General features: G+C 41.1%; 1 protein-coding gene across 1 annotated transcript in view; it reads right to left on the bottom strand.

Moving 5' to 3' along the window:
• The window catches only part of NCKAP5 (NCK associated protein 5), an 857737-nt gene that overhangs the window by 177333 nt on the left and 665010 nt on the right, over nt 1-15394 (bottom strand). The window contains exons 9-10 of the mRNA XM_029934682.1: nt 9478-9516; nt 425-541 (exon numbers count right to left, since the gene is read on the bottom strand). Coding sequence (XP_029790542.1) covers nt 425-541; nt 9478-9516 — 156 coding nt within the window. The remainder of the gene's footprint in view (nt 1-424; nt 542-9477; nt 9517-15394) is intronic.

Genomic DNA, 15394 nt, shown 5'->3' with positions numbered 1-15394 from the left:
AAAGAAAGAAAGAAAGAAAAACAAACCCCAGCAGAACTTTTGATTACAGACGGAATGAAATAAAGAAATGTACTTCGGCACTGCATAAAACTCTTCCTTGCTTATCACGGAACGCAAGATTACTAACACTAGTCCCCAAAGTAATCCATTATTTCCCAACTCCATTCCACAGTTTACCAGAGGACACCTTCTGATGGTCCCTTTTACCTGTTTGTTATTTGTTGATGCATTTATCTAAACATAGCTTTAAAAAGTCAGAAATTTAAAAGACGTTCCATTTTAATGACATCCCTTGAGAAGGGAAAGAATCAGCGTTCTGATGTGCGATGCCTTGACTATGGAGAGCCTGGAAACTTTTGAACTAAAGTAACTTCTTGTCAATAGCATTTCAGGAGCAAAGATTGTTTTCCACATAAGCACATACCTGGAGGAGATCAGAAGTTGGTCTGATTCGCTGTTGGAACAGGATGCTTAATGTTCGATTCTGTTGTTCTAAATCAAACACTCTTGTTTTCAACTTTACACATTCCTCCCTTAGATCCTACAACAAACACAGTGAAAGAAAAAAAAAGTCTATAACGGAAAGACACCTTTGCATATTATAACCATATTTTATCTGATATTTCAGACACATTAGTACAAAAATAGTATTTTTATCCTTCAAAGCACCTAGGAATAAATCACACACGATGCTTTCTTCCTCAGCCCACTATCTGATAGAATTATTATGTGCAGGGAAGACCAATTTGAAAAAAAACAAAAGGTAGCTTGAAATCAGAAGTGCATTAATCTAGCATGCTATTTTTGAAGATGGTAAATGTTAGCGATATGAAGTCAATTTAAGTTTCCACCTATATATTTTGCCTTTTCACTATCTTCATAAAAGCAATCATAAAGCACAAACCACAAGGACAATAATGTTTTTGCAGTGAATGGAGATTTGATGAACTAAAGAAACTATCCCTTTTGATAGAGCCTTCTGCTGTCATTTGTGTCATTGTGGAATTCTCAGTGCTGGGGCTGATAGAGCCAGTGATGCACTTAGTGAGAGAGAGGCAACTCTGAAGTGAAGGCTTTAAAAGGTCACTTGAAACCTGCCTGTGCTCTGAACTAGTGGCCTTCCATGTATTTGGAGGGGTTCATCTTGGTGCTGGGGGAAAAGCTGAGTAACCGTACACGGCATCCTTCTGGAGCAGCACTTTTGAATAGTTCGAAGACCACAGGGATCTTGTCTCCAGCTTCCACGAGGGAGGCAAAGGGTCAGAGGCTTTAGGATTCTCTGGAATCTACCAAGGAGCTGTCTTGCAAACCAATTTGTGATAACGCTACTGGTAATACTTAAATGTCCATACCCTCTTGGATGGGATTTAAGAAAGACCAAGCAGAATAATGTCCCAACTCAGAGTTCTTCAAAAGCTGACCCTTTCCTACATGTTAAACTTGATCTTTCTCTATTTCTTAACTTATTTTTTTGAAGGCTTCCGCTCCTGCCATATAAAGAACTGCTTTTTTGTTCTCGAACGCTCTTAGGCACTCCTGCTCTTCCCTGCCCCCACCTGCCATCATGTTCCCTTTTCATCCATCTCCTCTGTCCCATCCAAGTCTGTCTATTTTGACTGATGTCCATTTCAAAATCTGTATCCTCTCTGACCCTTTTTAAAATAGTTTATTTATTTTGAGAGAGAGAGTAAGCATACGCATAGGGGAGGGAGGGCAGACAGAGTGAGTGTGTGAGAGAGAGAGAGAGAGAGAGAGAGAGAGAATTCCAAGCAGATTCCACACTGTCAGCATGGAGCCCGATATGAGGCTCGAACCCACAAACCATGAGACTCTGACTTGAGCCAAAGCCAGATGCTCAACCAATTGAGCCAACCAGGTGCCCCTCCTCTCTTTTATCTGGTGTCCCCCCAAAACCATTCCTTTTTCTGAACTCCAGTAGACCTCAGTGCCTTTTATAGGACATCAAGTATACACTACTTTGTACTCATTTTATCTTTCATGCTCTAGACTTTTCTTGTCAATGAGATGGCACATCCCTCACAGGCAGGCATAAGAAGACAAACGAATAAACAAGAACACGAGTGGATTGTCTTTACCCTCTTTTACTCCGTCACCTGGCAAAGCACCACATACAGTATGACCTTAATAAACTGTGTGGTTGTTTTGGTAAATGCGATGATGATGATGCCAAATGCTATTCTCTGGTGTTAGTATGACTGAGGCTGTAGGTGTCTCAGGACTTCTAGTTTGTGCTTCTATTTATTCTGATGTGGGACAGCTACGGCCTTGCTTAAGACTCCACAAGGAAGAGAGGACACCAGGCAACAGCTCTGACCCCCGGGCCCTAAACCAGAGTCGCACAGGTGAGTGCATCTGTCCATTAACCTGTGTCAACCTAAGTGTGAAGCCAGACAGTTCTGGCTTCTAAAGCTTTACCAGAGCCCCATTATATCCAATTTCATTTATTCTATTTATAGAGGGCAGGGAAAGAGGCCATGCAGTGGCTCACTGCACAGTTTACACTCTTGTCATCTTTTTAGTTAAATGGGTAGAGTTTATGCATAGGATGGTTCCAATAGATTGCTACCTACAAATGCAGAGCCTAGGAGAAGAAATGTCATGTTCAGAATGAGGCACCCAGGTCCAAGATCTAGGAGGGCAGCAGCTCTTCAAGGCAGGGGCAGAAGTATGTGTGTGCAGGCGCTTGGGGGGCTCAGTCGGTTAAGCATCCGACTTCAGCTCAGGTTATAATCTCACGGTTTGTGATTTCAAGCCCTTCACACTGCTGACAGCTCAGAGCCTGGAGCCTGCCTCGAATTCTGTGTCTCCCTCTCTCTCTACACCTCCCCTGTTCACTCTCTGTCTCCCTCTCAAAAATAAATAAATATAAAAAAAGAAGTTTGCGTGTGCATGTGAGCAATATGCATTTGGCAGAGGCCACCTGGGAGGCCTAGGCACCGCTCACGTTAAAAGCACTCACTTGTTTCCTTTATTTAGAATTCAACCTCGGTCTGTGTCTCACTTATTCTACTTTTTGATCTTACCATGCCTATAACTCTCCCTGCCCCCAGACACTAATTGTTTTCAGTACTGCTAATTAAGTAATTAATAAAACTTGACTGTGAGGTAAATAAATATTAATACTACCTATTGGGAGGGAAAACCTAATCATTCTCATTTGCAGGTGAAGAAATGGAAGCAGAAACATACAAGTGAGGATTTGCAAGGAGAAAGGAGATCTGGAAGGAATAGCATTGATGATTTTTTTGCCGCAAAACAGAGATACTGTGAAAAAGTTCTTCAGATGGGTTAAAAAAAAAGGAATGAAAAGAAAAGAAGATGAAAAAATACACACACACACACACACACACACACACACACACACAATCAATTTACTCTAGAGATTTTTGTACAGGTGCCCAAATTTCAGTGGCCATTACCGTTACTTAAGACGGTAAAAGTTCATTTAGCAGGGACATGGTTTATTGACCCGAAGAACTGTTCATTGCTCTCGGCCATCGAGATCAGCACATGGCAGGGGAGGAAATAGAAACCTTGAGGGATGTGGCTGTGGCCTTAGGATCATTGACAAACAGCAGTGAGCTGGTCTGAGAATCCGTAGACATAAAATAATCATCACCTGTATTGCTCTAATATCTTGTTCTCTTCACTCAAGTCATGGATGGTAAGTGAGGTCAGGTAGTTATCATCCCGAGACACTGTATTCAAAACCACGGACGCGTGCCCAGGTGCACACACATAACCACAGCCAGACTGGGCAGATGGAAAGAGGGAGAGAGAAATAGAGTAATTTCTCTGACCACTACAGTGAGGCCTAGGCAGATGGTGACGGCCAGCTGTCTGCGTCTTCTGTGCTTACAATAGGAACCCGCTGACGTAAAGCATGTGACACGTATAGGCTGGCTCCAAGGACCATTTTCCTGATGCGGACAGTTATAGAGGTGAGACCTACGCCATCATTCTGGTAAGATGTTAGAAACAAATGAACTCAGGGCCTCTGAGCGGCTCCGTCAGTTAAGCGACTGACTTCAGCTCAGGTCATGATCTCATAGTTTGTGGGTTCGAGCCCCGCATCAGGCTCTGTGCTGACAGCTCAGAGCCTGGAGCCTGCTTCGGATTCTGTGTCTCCCTCTCTCTGTGCCCCTCCCTCACTGGTGTTCTGTCTCTCTCTGTCTCTCAGAAATAAATGAACATCAAAAAATTTAAAAAAATAAAAGAAATGAATGAACCCTCCTCTGCTTAGATGCTATCACTGGTTCATGGTGGGGGCTGGGCCACCTGTTCTCTCTCACATCCTTCTTTTTCTTTTTTCCTAGTATGGCCCAGGCCTCAAGAAGTGCACTCCACTGAAAACACAGGGCTGTGTCTTCTGCCATACAAAAGAGACCGGATATAACATTTTATCTGGTGGAAAATCATACCAACAGTTTGACTACATTTAACCTCACAGGAGAAAGTACAGGGGTCTTTGGGTCAAAAAAATAGCCGCACCTGTTTTCCTTGCAATCTGCATGTCACTACCGATTGGAAACACAGTAAGAGAGTAAAGCTGAATAGGAGGGAAAATATACTGGGCAACATAATACACTGGTCTAAAGGACCCTCTGTGTCTTAATGATCTCAAACTGTAACTTCCCTGGAGTGTCCATAAACTGTAATCCTGGTGCATTTCAGCTGCATTTGGAGCTAAAGAAGATTCTGGATCTATTGCTATGTAGTATCTATGAGTACAGCTGCTTTCATGCATTTATAGCTAAACCATTACCTGTCCAAGTCAATTTAATAATTTTGATTGCTTCGAAGCAGGACCTATACGGACATCACTGGAGTGTTGTTGAAAACTACTTATATCCCATTTTATCATGTAGAAAGGGTATCATAGTGGTAAAACGGCTTAAGATGCAATGCATATCATGGGAATACACATAGGATTGGGAATTAGGGGTTGGACTCTGGTCCTCATTACCCACATGACCTTGAGGATGTAACTTATTCTGGTTTTGCCTCAGTTCTTTTACCTGAGCTACTGCCCACAACAGGGCTTTCAAGAGAATGCAGGTCTCAGCTGCTTCATGAGATGGCTTTTCAAGTGCCATCTAATTCCTTCCCTGAAGCTTAATGGCCACCATACTCAGCCGCTTTTCCTTGTAAGAGTCCTTCTCAGTGGCTGTCACTGATATATCCCTATCTTTTCCAAAGCTGCTAAGACTTCTGTAAAAAGAAAAGCCATTTCTCAGACTAACCAAGGGCTTCAACATCAAATACCTGAAAGGCACGGCAGATAGCAGAGATGTGTGCCTGAGTCAGGCCAGCCCTGATGAACAGGGAGTCCTTAGTCTGCTGGCAAACTGAACACTGCAAGCCTTCATCCCAAAGGCATTCGGATGAGAACATTATTAATCTGGGTGATGGCTAAAGACTTTATGTAATCATAGTAAATTAAGCCCATTACTGAAGCTAGTTGACAATAACAGTATTAAATGCTTGCTAAGGTCCCTCACAAATGTAAGTTTCTAGGGTCCCCCGACTCCAGGTTCACAGAGTCAGTTTTGACTCTGCACATGTCATATCCTGAATGGCGTTCTTGCTAGCCAGAACTGGCATGTTGCCAGAAGTTCTATGAAATCCATTGGTTCCCTTGCCTTTTTGTGCTATTTCCTACAATCTCAACTAATAATTGGATTTCAATCCACCTGTGGACTTCCACAGCCTCATCCTTGCCTGCTGAGCTATGGTGGGGAAAACCAGTCAGTGATCCAATGGAATCTTGGGGGTTGAACGTGGCAAAAGGATGGATTCGGAGTGTAAGTGACCTTAGGCTGAACGTATGGGTTGCCATGTCTCACTATCAGAGTTATGAGAGCACTATTTCTTTAGTCCTATCTTAATAGGGTTGCGGTGCGAACAAAATGACTTAGTGCATTTAAAGTCCTAGATGTGGGGTGGGACTCCTTGTAAGTGCACCGTAAATATGAACAGTTCCTCTTCAGCAGACTAGACCCTACACACACCACAGCCAGCCAGGCGGACACAGGGGGCCCGGCTGCCCCTCCACGAGGGAAACATGTAGAAGTTCGGAGTTCTCTCAAACACAAGCTAAAACTGTGTTCTGCATCTACCCAGCGGCTACACTGCTGATTTCTACCACACAGAGCCTTACACCATGGAAGGAAAGAAAAAATATATCGTATAAATGCTTGGTTATGATAGAGAACATGCAGACAAATTTAAAGTTGATATGCTGAAACATGGCTACAGGAAGGAAGATTTTCTTCCAAGTTTGGTGAAAACCCTATGACAGTAAAGAACCTAGGACAGTTACGTTTTCAGCAAGTGGAATGGATGTAATGAAGATAAAACATATTTTAGACAAAACTATGAGTTGAGCCTGAATTATTGATTTCACTTGCACTTGTAGCCTTGGATCTATGATTTGGAGTCATAAAAGGAAGTGAGCTGGGTTTAATATTGTCACTTTAGCTTTATTGATCTAAAGGATGGACAATCTACTGTCTTCAGGGAATCCATAGGTTTCTGAGATAAATTGAATTACTTGACTAGAACAGTAGATGTGCATTTAACAGAAAGTGGTAAGTTTGTGGAAATAAATTTTTTTTATCAGTATTGAGAAAAAGAAGTACATTCTGTTATTTAAAGATGCTTATCTGGGCCAATTCATGATATGCCAGAAAAATGCTTTTTTGGTTTTTTGTGGTAGATTTGCTTTGTGTCATAACAAACGACATATTCTAAAACTGTGTGGTTATGACTGTAATTTCACCTCAAAAAATTTTTTCGCCACTTAGATAAATCACTCGAGATTTCTGCTTTCATTCTCTGCCAGCCACGGCCCTCTTTAGAATCATTTTTTTTCCATCTGCATTTGGAGTACCTTTTATTTCCTATATTGTGCTCTTAATTAAAAAGAAATTTGAGTCCTTTTGTAGCAATTTTATGGTCCCTATAAAAACCAGGAGGCACATGGTTCTGCAGAACATGATTCTTTTGGAATCTTCGAAACTCCTGCCATCTCTTCTCGCCTCAGATTGTCCCTGAGGTATGCTATCTCACACAGTACCGTGTCTTTCTGTGTCTTATTGCTTAACTGTACCAAGGTAGATTTATCTGTTTACTAGTTATTACTTGGATTTGTGTCGCTATTTTTTGTGGCTGACCTGAAGGGTCCCATTTTCCTTTATATTGTATCTGACGGCTTTCTTGTCTCTTTCCTGAGGCACCGTTAAAAAAGATGGGCATGAGAAGTTTTCAACAGTTCCACATAGAGCTGCCAACAGTGCTTCCTTCATTCTTAGTTTTGTAATTAAATGAGCACAGAGTTTCCAACAGGAGGAAAGCAAATGAGAAATTAAAGCCTTTGAAGAGGAAAAAAAAACAAATAGGTTGTGACAGAAATTGTGAGATGTCCTCCAATATCTGTTTCTCCCATTCTCCCATAATACTATGACAGTCAATTTTCTGCTGGGCACATACCCAGAAAAAGACTTCATTGTCAGCTTCCTTAGGTGTGGCTGTGTGACTAAGGTCTGTTCAAAGAGATGTTAATAGAAAGGTAAGAAAGCTTTTGGAAGTCTCTCTTCAAAGGCAGCTAGTGTGTGCCCTTTAGCTTCTTCATTTTTTTTCAGGTTTTCCTCCTTCCTGATGGCTAGAATGGGGATGTGATGACTGGAGCTAAGCAGCCATTTTTGGACTGTGAGGTGACCTTGGGAATGGAGGCCATATCAGACAGAATAAGACAGAAACCAGAGACACCAGGGACCCCATGGACTTCATTGAGCTGAGTCGCTGTATCAGCCCTACACTCTCTATCTACAGATTTAGATATGAGAAAGAAATAATAGCTTAGGTTATTTAAGTTACTACTATTTTGGAGCTCTGTTACTCACACTGGAACCTAATTCACTGGTTCCTAAGGTTCATTGGAACCTAATAGGTGTACTTAAATCTCTCCATTTACGTGATGTTAATATAAAATCTGAGGCAGTTAAAATCATTTGTAACAGAAAGCCATGATATTTTACCAAAACTAGTTGAGAAGAAAATCTAGCAAAAAATATTATCAACAATGCCTCCACAGTATAAATTAAAAATGATATTTATTTACATATCTTCATGAGAAGTGGTTAAGCCCTAATAAAATTACTTTTAATTAAAAAAACCAAATTGTCACAAGTTATTTTGCTATCATTAGCCATGTATTCTAGAATATGCCACATGATCGAAGATTTTCTTTTACAGAGGAAGTCTCCATCTCACCGAGAGGTAATTCAGAATACATAAAATCTGAGAGAACTAGAATTTAGCTTCTGAGAAACATTATAGAAAAAAGATGGAAATGTTTCAATAAAATGGACCAAAACAGCCAAATTTGGGCAATGACATGCATCTGCCCATTCAGGCCCAATAACATAACCTTAGCAGTATTTACTGGAAGCCAGAATAGGGACATGGCAAGGGAGAAAGTACTCAGATCGCATGCTCAGAAATTACCACTTGTTCTGTTTTCCCTCAACTTTATTGAGGAAGAACTGACAAATATAATTGTGTATATTTAAAGTGTAGAATGTGATGATGTGAGATACCTTACAGGGTAGAACGATTACCCAGATCAAAATAATTAACACATCCACCCCTCACAGTCGTTTCTTTGTTCATTTGGTGCTTAAGATCTACTGTCAGAAACTTTCAAGTATTCAATACCGCCATTTGTTTTTAATATTTACCATGAGCCAATTCCTATAGGAACTCCTCTATGTGGTATCTCTCAAAGAGAGGTCACTGCAGTTCTGGGAGGTAGGAATTATTATTTCCACTTTACAGAAGAGGAACTAAAACCCCAAAGATTAAATAGCTTCCCTAACCTCCAAGATCTCTTCCCTGAATTTTAGGCGTCTGTTAATGCATCCGTAAAGACTATTCATTTTACAGGAATTAGAGGAATCCACCAATATATTTAATATCTGTATTTACTAAATAAATGGGTGCATGATAACATTTCATCTTCTATTACTTTACCAAGAGTTTGAATTTTATGATTCAATTGGTCACTGATGTTACTTTGTATGCCCATCTAAGACACACACCATTTTGGGGTGCCTGGGTGACTCAGCTGGCTAAGCGTCTGACTTCGGCTCTAGTCATGATAGCACAGTTCGTGGGTTCAAGCCCCGTGTTGGGCTCTGTGTTGATGGCTCAGAGCCTGGAGCCTGCTTCAGATTCTGTGTCTCCCTCTCTCTCTGCCCCTCCCCTGTTCACTCTGTCTCTCTCTCTCAAAATAAAATAGACATAAAAAATGTAAAAAATAAGACACACACCATTTTAACCTAAGTGAATAAACAGAAAAGTATTTCTATCAATCACAATTCACTAGTTTGACAATATGAGTTCCAACCTATTCACATAAGTACCTTGAAAACAATAAGTCAGAAAGTGACCTACCTTTTGAGTGAGCAGAGCTTGAACAACTTGATTGGCTACCTTTAAAAAATAAAGAAAGTTGCTGTTTACAATAATGAGACTTTCTACACATAGACTCTAATTTACCAATACGTTTCCCACAGCTTATTCTACCTAATTAGCTCCTCATTTGCCTCTTTCCTCCCCATGTAGAGAACCTGAGTATTTTCATAATAAGCCTATCCTTCTAGGTAATATTTTGCTTTTCCCAAAGGTGACCTTGTTGCTAATTAAGATGGTTAAGTTGGAAAGATCATTCACAACTTGACTTCCACATTTCCATATTTGGAAAAATAATATCCCTTCACATGTAAAGTACTCCAAGAAGGCTAAAAAATGATACAGTGTAAAACACAATCCTAATTATCTGTACACAATTTCTACCCTTTGCTGATTTACAATGTCCTTTGCCTCTCTTTCCTATACTTCTGCTGTGTGACTCTTACTACTTAAAATGACTTGGAATAGAGCTAGGTTTGAATGAAGGATAAAAGCAACTCATTTTTTTCTACATGTTCTTTTTACATCCCCATGTCTTCATCTGTGCCATCCTCTTGTCATTGCTACCAGTAGCAGTCTGGTAGTTGTTTACTTTCACATGAATGTTCCCCTTTCCACTAAGTAAAAAACTCTGATTTTTTGGTTGGGTACATTAAAATATATACCCTACCCTTCCTTGTAGCTAAGTGTCCCTTTGTGACAAGCTTCTGAGTGATAAATTGTAACTAGACTTTTCTTTGGGCTTATAGAAAGTCTTTAAGAAGAAGGGGGCTCACCCTTCTTCTTCCTTTTCCTGTGTTGGATATAAAAGTGATGGCTGGAACCTCAGCAGCCACCTTGAGAGTGAACGTCACAGATTGAGAAAATTAGAGGGGCCTAGCCCGATGATGCCGGGATGCACTATCTCTGTACTTCTATGTGAGAGACGAAAAATAAATATCCACTTTTTGTTGTTTCCTCCAATTTACAACTAAATAGAGTTCTTAATGATATATTAACATAATCCTAGTTTTCTTCAGGTACGAGGCAGGTTGGGGCTGTAGGAGAAGCTCTTCTCAGTAGATGCCCCTCTCAGCCGGAGGAGGTAAATCTTGATTAATCTAAACCAAAGACAGCAATTCCATTCAGTGAACGGTTTAGGAGTGGGCATGTGCACCATTCCAGCCAAGGGCCTTGTACAAAACTAGTAAAATGTCTTTGGTATTTTGAAGACCTGGCATTTCCCCTAGATAATAGAAATTCATCATTTCTCTGTGCTTTTGTGCTAAGATTTCTTTTTTTACCTGCAGATTTCAAAAACACCGTATAGGAAGCCACTCACTAAACTTGACCATAACCTTGAAACTATGTACCCATATAACTACTGTGGATAAAATTAAGGTGGGCAGGTGAATTACACAGTGTTTTTCGGTTAGTACATGCACTGGATACACTTATTGTGGTCACTGAAACTTATAGCATTAAAAACCAGTGTTTACATGTCTTAGACGTCAAGTACTTCCCATTCATTTCTTCCTTCATTTATTTAGCATAAATATGTAGAGTATTTGCAAAGCTAGATGTGTTCCTGGTTTCAAAGAGAATATAACTGGTAGGAAGTTGGCACGAACACAGTTAGAACACAGTGTGATAAGCATGTGATCATCCTGGTAATTCTCACATTCAACCAAACACTGATGGACGCGCTTTCATCATTTTCTCTTGATAACGAATTTATTTTTGGAGATACTAAACTATGTGTACCTGTGTCCCTGTCTAGTATAGTGGAACAGATTAGGTAAGAATGTTTTCATGGAGCTTAGTTATTTCTTGACTCGATATTGACAAAGTCGTGTATCCTCAATGACAGTCGGCTACCAGTAAGCCTCATAGAAAATTAAAATACAGGCTGTCCTCAACTGTGGTCAGGAGGCACTCACAGCACAAGCAGTAAATGGTTAAAATCAGATTACCCATAATTGATCTAAAGGCAGAAGATGGCTTTATTTTCTATCAGAATCCTTGCCAAATTTACACTGTTGAAATTAAGCAAAGAGAGAGACCTTTCATTAAAACTAACTATAGTTTTGAAATAAAAGCATATTGATTTATTTCTTTGAAGTCCATCCCAAGTTAAAGAAACATATGTAAGGAATCTCACAGACCAAATTAAACGATATTTTCCTTAACTGGTATTCTTTCCCTTTATCATTTAATTTATACATGATCATAACATTGATAAGTGATAGTCAACCTGAGAAATTGACTAGTAGTGTCATCCTGAAATCTTACTGTTTTTAAACATTCATTCCAATTTGAAAGTCACTGAGAATTTAAAGTCAAACTGTAGGTCACCATTTTATTCTTGGCAAATTAAGAAAGAACAACAACAACAACAGAAGAACTCAACTACTCATACAGCTTGAATCAGGAACAAGGCACCCAAAGTAATTCATACCATAAATAATTTAATGCTTTTGGATCTCAAACTTTGGATTTGATTTACATTCTCATAAAACTGCCTCATATCAATATTTTCTTTCCTTTCTCCAAACTGGTCCCTCACTTAAACCGGGCTGTGGAACAGTGGTCACATAAAATCGCTCTCTCCATGATTTACTAGGAGACATAAATGAACACCCTAACTGTAACAGCCCGCAGGAGGAAATCCGTTCTGTCTCTGCAGTGCGAGTGCGTTGCCCGATAGGCCTCTAGCTCCATCTCTGACACAGCTCCTTCAGGCAGGTACTTTGGACAACTGCTCTACCTCATAATTGAACAAAGATACAACGAATGCATTCTTTCTTTACCTACTGACATGGGGTTATATTCGCAGGTCCTCTGCAGAAGAGCAAGCCTGTTTGCACAAATGCTTTCCCGGGTACTGTCTATAAAGACGGTTTCCTGGGTTTCACTACTGCTTTTAACAGCCAGCTTCCCCGAAGCATCAGTAGAACAGCTGCTTGGAGCTTGCGCCTGCAACCTCTAATAGGTTCACAAGATGACCCCTGGAATGGGCCCCTGCCCTCATCATAGAATTATGCCCTTAGCATTCGGGTTGCAAATAATCACACACCCGCAGGCCCAGCTAATGAGAACAAATAACTTGCAGTGTCACCTGACAGCTTTTCTCTCCAAAGAAAGGAAAAATAGCAGCTGGGCTGGGCCAAAGGGACTTGAGACACGCTGAGCAAAGCTGACAGTCCTTAAGCCTCTGGCTTGTTTTACAACCTGCCTTAGGCTCTCTGTGGAGACCTCCCCACTTTGCCTCCGGTGGCGGCACGGGGGTTTAGGGGAACCTGAGATGCCAAGGAGGGGGACCAGGTACCTCTCCCCTCCCCTGGGTGAGAATTCTCTCAGACAAGCCAGCTCCTCTGACACCTGGCTCATCTTCCACCCACACAAGCCTCATGCTTCTCCTCCAGCGGGCTTCTAGCGGGTACGTGTCACCCCCACCCCCACCCGCCGCCACACTCCCCAGGAAGCAGGTGGGCAGGGGGAGGAGAAGTCAGGGCTGCCCTGTGGTCTGTTCTTGCTTTCAAAACAGTCCCTCAGGCTGGATGTGAAGCGATTCCTCGGAATAAGCCACACTTATTCCAAGAGGGAGCCAATCCTCACCGCATCCAGAGGACAGCCAGGGCTGGGTCAGGGGTGGTAGAGTGAGCAACTCTGAGGGCAGCAAGCTCTGACAGGGCGCTCTTGCCTCTCTGTCCTGCTTTTATCCCTGCGTGTGCTACTTTATCATGCGAAGCCAAGTGTCACCTCACCACACTGCTCCTTTAAAAACCTCATTGAGAAAGGACAAGTTTTGGGAATCATGCTTTGGAGAAGTTTTCAAGGCTTCTGGGTTTGATTTATCATTGGGAGGCAGCTGCGGGTGAGCGAGTGGAGCCTTGGGGCAGAATAGGGAGAAGGACTTGGGTTCAAATGCTGCCTGTGTTGAAGATACACGGAAATGTAAGGGGGTGGCGGAGCAGCTGGACTTTATGCGGCTGTGGAGGAGGGGAACTGGCTACCTCTCAAGTCTTGAAAAATGCATAAGATGATTAACTATAACCAGAAAAACCAGGCTGGACAGGACCTGATATAAAGCAGTCACCTCCTGAAAGTTAAATCTGAATCTGAACATTTGAACTTCAAAGAATAAACACATTTTCGGGTAAGTAGTTAATGAAGAATGGTTTGAGAATAAGAGATTTTATTTTATATAGGAATGAAGCGTGTGCACGTGTGTGTAATATGCATGTATAAATATAAATCACTAAGTACCTGTATTACTTATTTGCTCTGTAAAATACTGGGAGTGGGAGACATTCATTTAAATATGTATGTGGGATTGCAGGGGAAATTAACTGAGAAATTAATTTGGGGCTGGTAATCTCCATTCATTAATTTAGTCATTCAACAAATACACATGAATTGCACAGTATGGGCTACAGATTGTGCTGGATCTTGGAGAAATAACAGTGACTGGACACAGGTGCTACCTCGTGGTGGTTCGAGTCTGGAGCAGACACAGGAAGGCCCTCATCTGTCGATTTCACGGTCCATTCGTGCAGTGGGTATTGGAAGCACTGAGAGCCCCAAGCAGGATCACTCCCCAGCTCTCTCTAGGACCCAGGTGTGGGGCATGCACTGAGAATGTCTGATGATCCACAGTCCAGTCCTGACTTACAGCATAGGAATCAGAGAGAAAGGTCAGAACTGCCATTAATAACCTACTCTTGTCTTTATTTAGCCTTGGTTTAAAAGAAATTCTGAACTACCTCCAAAGTCTAGTTTTCCCTGCCTATGTTCTCTGAAGTAGAGAACACGGAAAAGTCAGAGAAGAACTCAAATCTGGCATCCACACTGACTATAAGGAACTCTGGCTCTATTCTGACAGTTTGAATGGGAAGCTAGGTTCTCTAACTTCTGTGTGCAAGGCTCTGCCTGGGAAGTCTGATAGGTTGTCCATTTCCTCACCTTTCATTCTGCTTGAATTTTCAGCTACTTAGCTGGATGAGGTATGAGTAAATGGATTTATTTTTTACTTCTTTGTGTCAATTGTTTATTTTTCAAGTTTTTATTTAAATTTGAGTTAGTTATCACACAGTGTAATATCAGTTCGAGGTACAGGACTTAGTGATTCATCACTTATATACAACACCCAGTGCTCATCACAAACAAGCGCACTCCTTAATCCCCATCACACATTTAGGCCATTTCCTCCCCCCAAACTCCCCTTGAATAACCCTCAGTTTGTTCTCTATATTAAGAATCTTCTTTCTGTTTGCCTCTCTTTTTTCCATCCTAAATTCATCTGTTTTATTTATAAAATTCCACGTATTAGAAATCACATGATATTTGTCTTTCTCTGACTTATTTCTCTGCATAATACACTCTAGTTCCATCCACATTGTTGTAAATGGCAAGCCTTCATTCTTTCTGATGCCTGAGTAACATTCCATTGTGTACATAGACCACATCTTCTTTATCCATTCATCAGTCAATGGACATTTGGGTTCTTTCCATAATTTGTTTGATGCTACAAACATCCAGATGCCTGTATACCTTTGAATCAGTATTTCTTGTATCCTTTGGGTAAATACCTAGTAGTGCAATTGCTGGGTCATAGGGTAGTTCTATTTTTAACTTTTTGAGGAATCTCCATACTGTTTTCCAGAGTGCCTGCACCAGTTTTCATTCTCACCAACAGTGTAAAAGGGCTCCCCTTTCTCCATCTTTACCAACACCTATCATTTCCTGTGTTAATTTTAGACATTTGGGCAGGTCTGAGGTGGTATCTCAGGTGGTATCTGAGGTGGTTTTGATTTGTATTTCCCTGATGATGACTGATGTTGAGCATCGTTTCATATGTCTATTGGCTATCCACATGTCTTCTTTGGAAAAATCTCTATTCATGTCTTCTGCCATTTTT

This window comes from Suricata suricatta, chromosome 3 (assembly GCF_006229205.1).
Source record: "Suricata suricatta isolate VVHF042 chromosome 3, meerkat_22Aug2017_6uvM2_HiC, whole genome shotgun sequence".
Classification (NCBI taxonomy): domain Eukaryota; kingdom Metazoa; phylum Chordata; class Mammalia; order Carnivora; family Herpestidae; genus Suricata; species Suricata suricatta.
Note: the sequence above shows the minus strand (reverse complement) of the source record. Positions and strands in the feature narration are given on the sequence as shown.